Below are 12640 nucleotides of genomic sequence, written 5' to 3' on the forward strand. Positions count from 1 at the left end.
CCTTGGGTAAGTGGCAAAGCCATACACAAAAGAGGAAAAACCCATGATCTTTCAAAGACAGGCACAGTGCCTGGCAAGGTCTTCAGGGTGTGCTGCAGATGCTGAATGCTGCGCCACACGGAAAAATAAATGCACTCTGCTCTAACCTCCCCACCAGCCGCCCCAAGGGAAGGTTACAGGGCCCGCGGGGGTCCTAGCCTCCCTTCGCAATGACAGAAAGGGGTCCAGCGTCCGTGGGAAGGATGACTCCAAGTCGCTGGCCAGTCTAGCGGGACCGCGGCAGAGGAGTGGACGCCTCCGGCTCTGTCCCGGGCACCGCAGCCTAACCTGGAGGCGGCCGGCCTCGCGCAAGGGAAGCTGAAGGTGAGAGGGCAGCGGAGGACGAGCGCGGCTCCGGGAGAGGGGTGGGGGCCCGCGCGCGCATGCGCAGTAGCCGGACTGCCGCGGGCCGGAAGAGCAGAGCAGCAGAGCCGCGGCGGCAGGCTCCAGACGCCGCTGTGGCCGCGGGGAGAGCGCGGGCCGGCGATGCGGCCCCTGGATGACACTGGGGCCGCTAAGCGGCAGGAGTCCGGGCTGCCGCTGATGGACATCCCGTCCCCGGGCTCCAGGCAGGAGCCGGCGGCTGCAGAGGTAGTGGAGACGCCCGGCCCCGGAGGGTGCTGGCAGTGCCCTTCCTCGCCGTGCGGCTCGCGTGCCCAGCAGGGTGAGTGCGGGGCGCGGACCCTGGCTCGGGTCTCGCCCATGGGGGAGCCAAGAGGGGCGCCAGTGGGTGGGAATCCCCGCAGCCGCGGGCGGGGGGCTGCGCATGGTGGACCGCGCCTCTCCTTGCCACCCTGCTGGAAGCTCCGAAACACCGTCGCGCTGTCACCTGCGGGCGGGGGGTGCGGGCTGGAAAGAAGCAGCCCCCTGCGTCCCAGTCAGCGGAAAGACCGGAGAAAGTTTCTGATTGGTTTGGAACCCATTTGGGGTTCTGAAACTGTTCCTATAATTAAAGTGTTGCGGGCAGGATCGGGGAGTCCGATTGCCGTTCGGTGCGCCCTGCGGGAGGTTGGAGGTCAGTGAGAAAGGCCATCACGAAGCGGGCTCAGGTTGAGAGGAAGCTAACCAAGAAAACTGATCTCGATGGTAAACGGTGTTCCTCGAAGAGGAAGCTGAAAAGCATCGAGTCTAGAAAAAATGTTTGTCTCAGTCTTAAGACTCTTGGGAAGGCAAAGTTGAGTGGGACCCCTGGTTCTTAACCTTTTTTGAGTTACAAGGAATTTTTAGCAACTGAGGCAAAATGAGACAGAAGCACAATCTCACATGGGTAAGAGGTTCACGACCCACCTCCAAGGCCAGGGACACTTTGTTCAATGTCTTCCTTCCACAAATGATGAAATTGAGGCCCTGGAAAGTGAGGGCTTTGGCAAGATTTTGTTTGGTTTGTTTTTTTCTCCGAAGATCTGTCATGTTTGGAAAAGACTCCACAGGTCTGGGCAGCACCAGGCATAGGATACCAGTTTGCTAGAGACCCAGCCAAGGGCTCTTTCTCCCAGCCCCAGGCACATTCCTCCTTGAACTTCACCACCCAACTGAAGCAGCTTCCTCCAAGAAAAGAGAAACAGGCAAATCTCCTTTCAAGACAAAGTTACACAGTCTGCACCACCTCATCCTCTAGGTCATCTCCCCCTAGTGTGACCTGGGATTTCCATGCTGTTTAGCCAACCTCACTGTTCCCTCCTATCCATGTGCACTTTCTCAAGAGTCACAAAATTCACAAAGAGAGACAAACCCCAGGGAGATGGTTCTTACTCCATTTTCATCCTAAATGCTAAGAGAAATGATCAGGCGTCTGATTATTTATGTAGGGGTTACCTTCAGCTGAGTGGACCAGAGGTGCAGCTTTGAAGAGGTCAGATTCTTGCCTTAAAATGTTAGGCCTGAATGTTGTTCTGATGGACTGCTGAGTTAGTCCTTGCAAGCTTTTAAGTGATTCCCCTGTTTGTGAATCAAAGAGGAATATTTCAGGCAGCACATGGCAAAACCTATGTAAGCAATTGCACCTAAGAATCTTGAGGGAGTCTTTTAATTTCAAAGAAAGTTGCTAATAATAAGACTTAGAAATACCTATTATAAGGTAACCAGGCAATATTCCAAAAAAGGGAGTGCCATAGAAACACTTTAAACCTCCGTATGTGGTCACTGAACTTTGTGACAGTATCATTTTGCCTCTTAACCCAACTGCTTATCTCAAGAAAGTTCATTTTCAAGTTGAGGCTGAAACTGTTACCCATTTTTCTTACATTCTTGGATAACCTTCACAGACAGCATATAGCTATCCTAAGACATCTGTTTATTTTCATGAGGGACAGTGTGAGTCTCAGACTGAAGCAAGGAGAAGTTGTCTGTGCCTCTCATTCTCCTGGAAGGAGTGAGTTCCTTAGGGTAGCAGTGGCTCTGAGACCAGCAGAGCTTTTCACAGTGCCCAAGATCGTGTTTCAGTGGGTCTAGGGTAGGGCTGGGATGGAGGTTTTAAAAGTTCCTAAGTTGACTCTAATTCCCAACTGGGTAGTGAATCACCAGTTTAAAGCAGAGGATAAAGAAACTGAGCAACTTTTCAGTTTTCTTCTGACTCAGGAAATTACATTCTTGCCACTTAAGTTGAATTATTTAGAGTTACCAGATTATTAGATATGCTTGCGTGGAATATGATTGTGGAAGCATATACATAAGCAAATGCCTCTTTGGATTATGCTACTTTCTTGTTCATTTCCTTTGACAGAACTGAAATTATTGTTCTGTAAGAGACTGAAATTTGCCAGTCCTCAGCCTCACAACAAATAATCAAGTTCAGCCAGACCTTGAAACTTAGTTTTAAAAGAGTTAAAATATCATAAGTTAAAATATTTCTTGAGAAAAATTGAAAAGTTTAGGTTGGAGAAGATCCTTGAAATACAGACCAAGATGTTTTCTGTCCTTGATCTTCCTACTCTGTTCTGTTCTGTCTGAGGGTAGAGGTTCTACATAAGGATTAGGTCTCTTCTAAGAAAAACTATTTTGTTTGGACCTGAATTCTGAAATTTCAGAAGCTGACCTCTAAGGCTGACCACAAGCAAGACATGTACTTTGTGGTGCTTAACCTTCTAAAGCTTCCTTCTCATGGACTGAGTGGGTAGGTACAGTTTGGTTGCTGCAGTATCTGAGCACACAGATATGGAATAGAATGGAGGATTCTGGTACTTATAACAGATAACCTATTACATGGTGACTGCTAGCCCCAGGTCATTCCCTTCAGCTGTACACCTTGAACAGGAAAGGGTGGAGGCCTCTGAGCAGAATGGCATCTTTTACTACAAAGGTCAGGCTATAATGTACGCCCAGGAGGATTGTGCAGCATCATAGTTTGGTCCCACTTTGCAAATTGTTTATCACTATGGGCAAAAGTATCTAGTTAACATGTGGATGTTGAAATGTATTAGCTGATGTTTGTGTTTATCAGAAAAAGGCATTAAGACAAACAAACATTGTGCAATACTGGTTTATGGCTGAGTAACCCACTGTAAATTCCTAGACTGGAATGATAATCTTGCTTTACTACAAATTGCATGTGCCTACACATCCTTCACTTCTGCTTTGCTCATAACTAACAAGGGCTGTACTGTATTTCCATCCTGTTCTCTCCTTGGTTTTTTTTTTTTGTGTTAGTTTTTTTTAAAAAACGATTCTTCAGTGTGTGGCCTATCTTTTAAGGAGTTCTCTGCTTACCCTGTTGCAGTTTGCTCTGCTCTGAATGACCAGGATGAGATTGGAAGCACACTCTACTCCTCTCTTAGACAGCTGTGTAAGACAGAGGCAGTGGCTGCTCCTATGGACCTTCATTAATGGATTGAATACTTGATGCCCCGGAGAGAACAGAAGTTTTCCTGGTTAAGATCAAGCCAAGAATTAGATGGCAGTTCTTTTTCTTCTTCTTTTTTTTTTTTAAAACTTTAAGCACTTTGGGGTCAGAGGGATAGATAACCTAGCTCCTGCCGTCAAAAAGTTGTGTTCTAAATAGAAGATAAGTTGTAAACCATGAAAACTTAAATATCTGCTTGCCTGTGTGCTAAGTCGCTTCAGTCATGACTGACTCTTCACGACCCTGTGGACTGGAGCCCACCAGGCTCCTCTGTCCATGGGATTCTCCAGGCAACAGTACTGAAATGGCTTGCCATGCCCTCCTCCAAGAGATCTTCCTGACCCAGGGATCGAGCCCTTGTTTCTTATGTCTCCTGCATTGGCAGGCGGATTCTTTACCATTAGCGCCAGCTGTTCAAAATAACTAAACAGAGAGCCTTCTCAGATTATGCTTTTGCCTGTGGTATTAGACTGTGCATCTTATATTATTTAAAAAACCCACCAGGTTTTCTCACATTATTTCCTCCAGCAAATATTTATTCAGCATCTTCCTGGGGCCAGGCCTGAACAGCGCAGCTGAGCTCTCAGCCCTAGAGGAGCTCACAGGCTTGTGGGGGAAGCCACATAATCAACAAGTAGCCACATCACACAGTTCGGACCTATTTTCCAGAAAAGAACACATTCTGTCTAAAGCTGAGTTCAAGGAGATGATATAAAATATCACTTGGAAGCATTTTTCTCTCGCCTTCTTGATAAACATTTCTTAAAGATTTCTGTCACCATCTTGGTAAGCTTATACTTTTTTTTGACTTACGAGTGAGGGAAGAGTCTTCAGTGAGCCAGAGAAATCCATTTTATAGCGTGAACTGCAGTTAAAAATGTAGGCTTAAATTGTTGCCCTCTGCCTGTGGTTCTCTATTCTTGGTGGGGAAAATGGTTCAGGCCCAGAGAATGGATATTATTTAGGAGGTAGTATTTGTGCCCTGTTAGTCATCAATGTCATTCCATTTTTCTCAGTATCTAAGTAAAAGTGATAAAACATGGAAGCAAGGACTAACCAGAATTTAATCTTTTTCAGAAGCTGAGAAGAAAGCACCCTGTCCTGGACTTGGCTTGTTTTACACATTACTGTCTGCGTTCCTTTTCTCAGTGGGCTCCTTATTTGTTAAAAAGGTGCAAGACATCCACGCTGTAGAAATTAGTGCATTCCGATGTGTGTTCCAAATGCTAATCATTATCCCTTGCTTAATATACAGAAAGTAAGTATTTCTTACCTGCCAAGTAGAAGGTATTAATAAATGTTTGTAAATCTTTTGACCTGCTTAAATCATCTACTCTCCAGCATCTGCTTTATCTCTCTCATAGATTTACTAGTCCTTATACCCTTTGGCTCAGATTAAGGAAAAGTCACAAGGATCCACCCATAGAAGTTGCTCTCCTAAGCACAAACCACATGCCCAACAAAGGAGGGGAAAGAGATTCAGTTATTCACCAGGCCCTATTTTGAGAACAAGGCTTTCCTTGTAGAATTCCCCCCATCTTGTACCACCCTCCCTCTTTCCTTTGGCATAACTAGTATTTGGAAGAGAAAAGTAAACGAGAGGAAATAGTAGTGTCTCCTGGTGTCAGAGGTTTCTTTAAGTATAACAGGCTGTTCTCCAACCAGGGCAGGCAGAAAGTTAACAGTAATAATATTTCGATCTTCCCACTAGGGTGCCGTGGGAAAGATGTAAGGAGAGCTTAAGAAAGGCTTTTCTTAAAAAAATTTAAATAATTACTTTATTGCCAAAAAATGCTGACCATCATCTGAGCCTTCAGCAAGTCCTAATCTTTTCACTGGTGAAGGGTCTTCCTTCATGTTGATGACTGCTGACTGTGCGGGGTGGTAGTTGCTAAAGGTTAAGGTGACTGTGGCAATTTCTTAAAGTAAGACAGCAGTGAAGTTTGCCACATCAGCTGACTCTTTGAGAAAGGCCTTTTTAACTCCTTTGTTGTTCAGTGTCTTCATCTGCAAACTGGAGGGAGTGATACCCTTTGTCCTCTACCCTATACGAAAACCGTATTCCGCATCCTTACTGTCTTCTCCCCGGCCAGCCTCTCTTCCCCTTCCACGTGGACCCCATCCACACACCCTCCCCAGGTTAAAATTATGCCTCACCCACACTGTATAACCTCTACACACCCCTGTGTACTTAGACACCTGGGAGGAGGGACTGTTGGGTTCTGGTGGCATTGTGGTTCTTTATCTCTTTGGGTAAAGATGCTTTAACTCCAAATTAAAAGCTTCAGTCACTTGCTACCAAAGTCTCCTTGTTTCTATAACTCAGCACAGATTTATTTAGAATTGTTTCACTCCTTATCCCAAGTTTTTGGTGAAAAAGGTGAAAATCCAGTAAGAGCAAAAATATTGTCAGAAATTCCTGTGTCGATGTGGACAAGTCACCGTATTTTAGGAAATGATGGTGGGTACGACTTAAGAAATGTTGAAGGGTGGCAACAGACCATTGATGTGAACACAATCATTCTCTCCATTTTGGAATAAAAGTCCTGGGAGGAAGGCACTTAGAAAAATTTTCTTACATTGTTGGCACTAATCTGTTTTGACCCCTTTTACGTTTCACTGTCATGGAAAAAAACTCAGCTTCTCAAAGTATGGGCCAAAGGTGACCACACTTCCATTTCTAACTCCAGAGACCCAGGGGTCCCTATATCAAGCCTAGATGCTGTTCTAAATAGGCCAGCTCTGTAACAGACCAGTGAGCCGCACCTAGGCAGGAACTTACACAGTGCCCTGCTTTGTAAATATTTAATTAAAAAGCATTTGAGCAGCAGTTACTATACTTATCCAGATGCTACAGTTTCTTTTCCAGTGTACTTCAACTCTTTTCCTAAGGAGAACAGTGAAAAGTTGTCTCATACTCAGTAGCTAAAATAAACTTTAGCATTGCTTCAGCTTTAACAGAAAAAACTCATTAAGACCGCAAATGCACACTTGCATTCCCAAGTTTTCTTATATAGGGCAGCTAAATAATGAAATTGTACCTATTATAAAAATAACACTTTTTCATTGTAGAAAGTTTGGAGAAAATAAATATAAAGAAGAAAAATTACCTATGAGTCTACCTGTTTAAGGTATTATCACATGAACATTTCAGTATATTTTCCTTTTTGCCTTTTTTTACAAGCATATATCAATACATAGGGAAAATACTATATTTGCTGAATTATAATTAAACTATGTCTTATTTTTGCTTGTACTGTGAACACTTTAATGTCATTAGTTATACTTAGGAAACACTTTGTAAAAGGTATATTATAATAGTTGTAGACATAATTAATATACCATTTCCTTGTTTTTGAAAGTTAAGACTTTTAAGATAATGTTTAAGAATGTAATTTGAAAACAAATGCCAAATCCGTTTAATATTCATTCGTTCCTTTGAATTTACAGAACTGGGTTTATAGGCCCCAAAGGTCAACGAATCTACCTGCTCCTCAGAGGAGTCCTTGGTTCTAACGCCATGATCCTTTTGTACTATGCCTACCAGCTGACGTCTCTCGCAGATGCCACAGTTATCTCCTTTAGCTGCCCGGTGTTCACCTCTATAATTGCTTGCGTATTTCTCAAGGAAAAATACAGCCCCTGGGACGCCCTCTTCACTGCCTTCACCATCACTGGAGTGATACTGATCGTGAGGCCACCATTTTTGTTCGGTTCCGAAATCGCGGAGACGGATAAAGACTATTCAGTCCACGTGAAGGGCGCTTTGGTGGCCCTTGCGCACGCTGTGTTCGCTGCCATGACTCTGGTTATCCTCAGAAAAATAGGGACATCTGTGGACTACATGTTGAGCATTTGGTATTATGTAATCGTTGGCCTCATCGAGTGTGTCATTGTCCTTTCAATTTTAGGAGAATGGCGTCTTCCACACTGTGGGTTGGACAGGCTATTTCTCATACTAATTGGGATGTTTGGTTTGGGAGGTCAGATGTTTCTGGCAAAAGCCCTTCAGATAGAAAAGGCAGGGCCAGTAGCATTAATGAAGACCATGGATGTGGTCTTTGCTTTTATCTTTCAGATTATTTTCTTTAATGACATGCCATCGTGGTGGACAGTGGGTGGCTCCCTATGCGTAATAGCCAGTAGCACTGGAGCAGCCATTCGTAAATGGTGCCAGAGTACCAAATAAAGCATCACTGCGTAACTGTGTATTTTTTTTTAAAGTACACGGTCACCCAGTTCAGACTCACAGTGGACACACACACACCTGGAAAATCTGCATTTACTTCATTGATTATATTTAATATATTTCATAAAGTATCATCTTTAATTAGTTGAGAATAAGCCAGTCAGTTGGGTGCAGCAGTGATTTTTTTTGTCAATTATTTTTTGGTTTTGGCTTTTTGTTGCTGTTGGGGTGGCATTGGTAGGTGTTGGTAAGAGGATAGATCATTCGTTGGAGAAAAACTGCACAATTTTTGACTCGTATAAATTATGTAATTTTTAGAAGTGTATTTTTGGTATTGATGGGATATAGATGGGAGGAAACTTTAGATTCTCTTTCAGCAGTGTAGAGGCTGAAAAACTTACTGATAATAATGCTGCTATATAGTTAGTGTTATACTGAGAATTCATTTGAAATGTAATCCCATTTAGGAGGCCAAAGCTGAAACTTGGAGTAGGTGCCTACTTAATGGTATTAATAAAACAAATGAATTAGCCTTATTTTCAAGGCTTTTATAAACAATTGTCATTCTTTTAACCCGTATTTGTGCCTTTTCACTTTAATGCTAAAACTTTTATGTATAAACTTAAAAAAAAATCTTCCCATCACCAAATCTGGCTAATAGTTTTCTGTTTTAGTGGCATTAGCAACTGTAGCTACATTCTATAATTCTAATTGTCTTCTGTTTTTGTTTTTTTTTTGAAACACCCCTAAATTTTTCTTAACCTTAAAAGATTTTGGGTGTTTAAAAATCATAAGAAAGAAATCTTGGCATGGCCAGTATGCACATTTCCATTATGAAGTGTTTTCCCTATAATAGAAATGTGATTTTCTAGAAATTTTCTTTGAATTTATGGTGTGATGCCAAATAAAATTTTCTCAGGGTTTTATTCACTTTAACCATAAGAAACTGATGAGATTTTACCTTTTCAACTTACAAAAACCATAGTTCCTTATGGTTCACCCTATTAAGATACCTCTCTTACCTTCTAAACCAAATACTTAAGGGACTTTGGAGTATATTTTTTAAATTACTTTTAAAAATATAGTAATCCTAGTAAACTTATTTTTATAGTCTTTTTCCCTTATGGAATTTTATATAATAATGCTTCATGTTATATATTAAATGTAAAGACCTGTGAATCCACATTAATTGATTTTTGTAATTTCTTGAAAAAAAAATCACCATTAAATTCTAGTATATCAGTATGATCTTAAGTGTCAGTGCTGACCCATGATACTAACCTCGTGAGTTCAAACAACACATTTTATGTCTGGAATTTCATCAGGCCAGTATTCTAGTTAAAGAGAGAATGTAATATTTAGGAGAACTTGAGAGGTTAATCAGGAAATAGAGTACATACTAGTGGCTCTTTGTCCCCAGTGAACCCTTTATTGGTGGGGCTTTAGCTCTTACTGTATCAGACCTAGCATCTGTTATCTTAAGCCTACAGATTTGAATGCTTACAGGCTCTTTCCCATTGTTTCATCATAAATCTGCCAAAGTAAGAAAGAACTTGGCTTCCGAGGTTTATGCCATGGTGAGAAACGATCTTTTCCAGTAGTTCCCAGAGGAAATTTTTGGCTTGGTGATCTTCCCAAGTGCTTCCCACCAGACAAATCCTAAATGAAGTCTATTTAGGAGAGTCACACTATTATTATAACTTTAGCCTATTCGGCAGTATTCAAGTTTAGAGTTGCAGAACCATCATTTTGCAAGCATGTTAGATAATTATAGACTTGGAGCTTTTTAGGGCTCAAAGGTTAGAGATCTTCTTGTAGGAGACATACTCCATGGTTAGGGAGGGGACCTGCCCAAGATGGGTTTCCATGGTCTTATTTATCCCTCCTTTAGTTCCAAGGTAAAGTATGGAAAGTAAACCATTGCTTGAGATATCTAAGGTTAATAAACTCTCAGGGATGCCTCTCCTGGTTCTCTACCTTGCACAATAAAAGAACCTATGGGACCTTGAAAGTTACATCCCTCTGGGCCTGTACATTTCAACAAAGTGGTTTAAGTGCTTGAATGTCACAATATATGACCAAAGTTGGAGAAAATGTTTCTTCTCCTGACTTTCACAGGGTGTGATTCTTAAACACTTTTATAATGTCCAAGTTATATACAAGGATATGTATTGTAACAATTGTGGGTGTGTATATTTTGCAAAGGCTTCAATTCCTATACCTTGAAAAGGAAACTATTTTCATAAACTGCTTCTATTTTATAATTACTAATAAAATTAATATGAAAGAAAACTATATTTTGGTTTTAATGATTGTAGCATATGCTTAGTTAATATAACTTGTTTCTTTTTTTAATCCATGTGCATCAAAATGTATTTATTAAAGAGACTGACCTCTAGCCAGTTGTGATTTAGACTCAAGTTTCAAACTATTTATCTCTCTGATACTGTCACATCAAATCTAATGTCTCAAAAATAATCTTATGTTCCAGTGAGGCCTTCATTGTTCTAGCTCCTCAGATCTTGAAGAAGTTTCTGTTCCAACAGCTAATCTGTTACTGAGTCTTAGAGTGTCTTGTCTTCTTACTGTCTCATGAATTCTTCATCCTTTGCACTGCTGCTGTCTTAGTCAAAGACTTATCACCTCACACCTGAATTACCACAACAGTATCTTGGGTCTCTGCTTCTAGACTCTTTATTCCACTCAGATCCTTGTTCCACTGCCAGATTAATATGCCTAAGGCCCTGCTTTCATTGTTACTCTGGTTTGCATGAAGGCATAACAATGCTTTCTTATATATCACATCACATTCAAATTATTCATCTGATCCTATTCCTACTTCTGCAGCTTGATTTCCCATGTCCCAAGACAAATTCCATACTCGTGTCAGTCTCCCCACCAACTCCCACATTTGCCAAGAGATTCCTTTCTCTGTGTTTTGCGTGCTTTCTCTGCCTTCTAAAGCTTCTTAGCATCCAGTGGCTCACCTGAGCCATTGTTTCTTCCACCATCTCCAGCTTCTCCCACTCATACTCGTCCATCTTGGAAGAGTGGACGAAGCACTGGATTAGCTGTCTGAAGATCTGGGGGTGGTGTCATCCCTTTCCATCTAGGCCCTTCTATTTAGTGTCCTTGAGCCTGTTTTCCTCATTTGCTTCAATTATTAAGTACAAAAATATTACCTGCTCCGACCCATGTTACAAATAAGAGTCATAGAAGACTTGTAGGCCACAAAGGAAGACCAAAAACACTAAAGTACTGAACTGTGGTTACTGTAGCAGAGTTGAGTATTCACTTCCTATTCAAAATGATGCCCAGCCCAGATCTCTTTGATAACATGCTGGCCTCCAGTGTAGGTGTATGGCACCATGGTCAGTCCTGGACATGGGATTTGGTAATTATAGTGTAGGCTGAGCAGCCTCACCAGGAATGGTATGAACAGTCTTCTTGATCACAAACCTTTATTTGGTCCTCTCCTGCTGGTGCAGAATTCTACTGTTGGAGAGCTCTAATTTCCTGGTGACATGCCCAGGAAGGGCTGCCAAGGGTCACCAGCCTTTTAATCTTACCCATAGGTATTGCCACCTTTCCAGTTCTGACTTTAGCTCTGTGAATATTGCGCTTGGCTTTGACTGGGGCTGGGAAGGGTGTTGTTGAGCCTGATTTTCTGTGTGTTTCACATGCAGTATTTGTCAAACAGCATGGCTCTTCTAGCCTCTTATCTTTTCACCCAGTAGGCATAATTAGTCTACTGAGGGTAATTTAGTGGGAAGAGAGCCAGACCTCTTTGATAACATGCTGGCCTCCAGTGTAGGTGTATGGCACCATGGTCAGTCCTGGACATGGGATTTGGTAATTACAGGGTAGGCTGGGCAGCCTGAGCACTACTCTAAGCACACTGTTATATGATCCTTTGGTCCCTTATATCAAATCTAATACAGCTACTGTATTCACTTAGAGTTCTGCAAGATGCCCCATCAGGGACCCTCTGTGATGCATAAAGACCCATTCAAGTTTTAGCCTATTTGATCACCAGGCTTGGAAAATGAGTTCACAAAGAGCCCATGGACCTTGGCACTGTCCATCATTTCCTGGAAATTGGAGGATTTATAGCAGGAGGGTAAGGAGCAGACATATTTGGTGTCAAGGTAAGGCAGAAAATGTTATACCATAGAAGTCCAGTCCACAAGAAAAGGTTCCAATGGGTTCCACTAGGTACTATGCTAGCTGTCATCTACTGAGCCAGATTTGCAAAAATATGAAACATGCTATTTTTATCATTAAAAATATAGTTACTTTTCATAAGAGTGTTGTTGTTGTTTAATCACTAAGTCATGTCCAACTCTTTTGCAACCCCATGGACTGTAGCCCGCCATGCTCTGCTGTCCATGGAATTTTCCAGGCACAAATACTGGAGTGGGTTGCCATTTCTTTCTCCAGGGGATCTTCCCAACCCAAGGACTTAACCTATATCTCCTGCATTGGCAGATGGACTCTTTACCACTGAGCCATCAGGGAAGCCAGAATGTTATTTATATTAACATATAATGGAATTATTTTAAATAAATAAATTC

The 12640-nt window shown here is 42.1% G+C and overlaps 1 protein-coding gene across 2 annotated transcripts; it reads left to right on the top strand.

Moving 5' to 3' along the window:
* Nucleotides 1-450: 450 nt before the first annotated feature.
* On the top strand, nt 451-10361 carry SLC35G1 (solute carrier family 35 member G1). 2 transcript variants are annotated; one of them, XM_015103331.4, is made up of 3 exons: nt 451-703; nt 4955-5135; nt 7328-10361. In XM_015103331.4, exons 1-3 carry the CDS (start codon nt 526-528, stop codon nt 8064-8066), a joined length of 1098 nt encoding a protein of 365 aa, XP_014958817.2. In that variant the 5' UTR covers nt 451-525; the 3' UTR covers nt 8067-10361. The 2 variants fall into 2 exon arrangements, with proteins under 2 accessions (XP_014958817.2, XP_042094396.1); XM_042238462.2 differs by having other exon boundaries at nt 4958-5135.
* Nucleotides 10362-12640: the final 2279 nt, after the last annotated feature.

Source organism: Ovis aries, chromosome 22 (genome assembly GCF_016772045.2).
Source record: "Ovis aries strain OAR_USU_Benz2616 breed Rambouillet chromosome 22, ARS-UI_Ramb_v3.0, whole genome shotgun sequence".
Classification (NCBI taxonomy): Eukaryota; Metazoa; Chordata; class Mammalia; order Artiodactyla; family Bovidae; genus Ovis; species Ovis aries.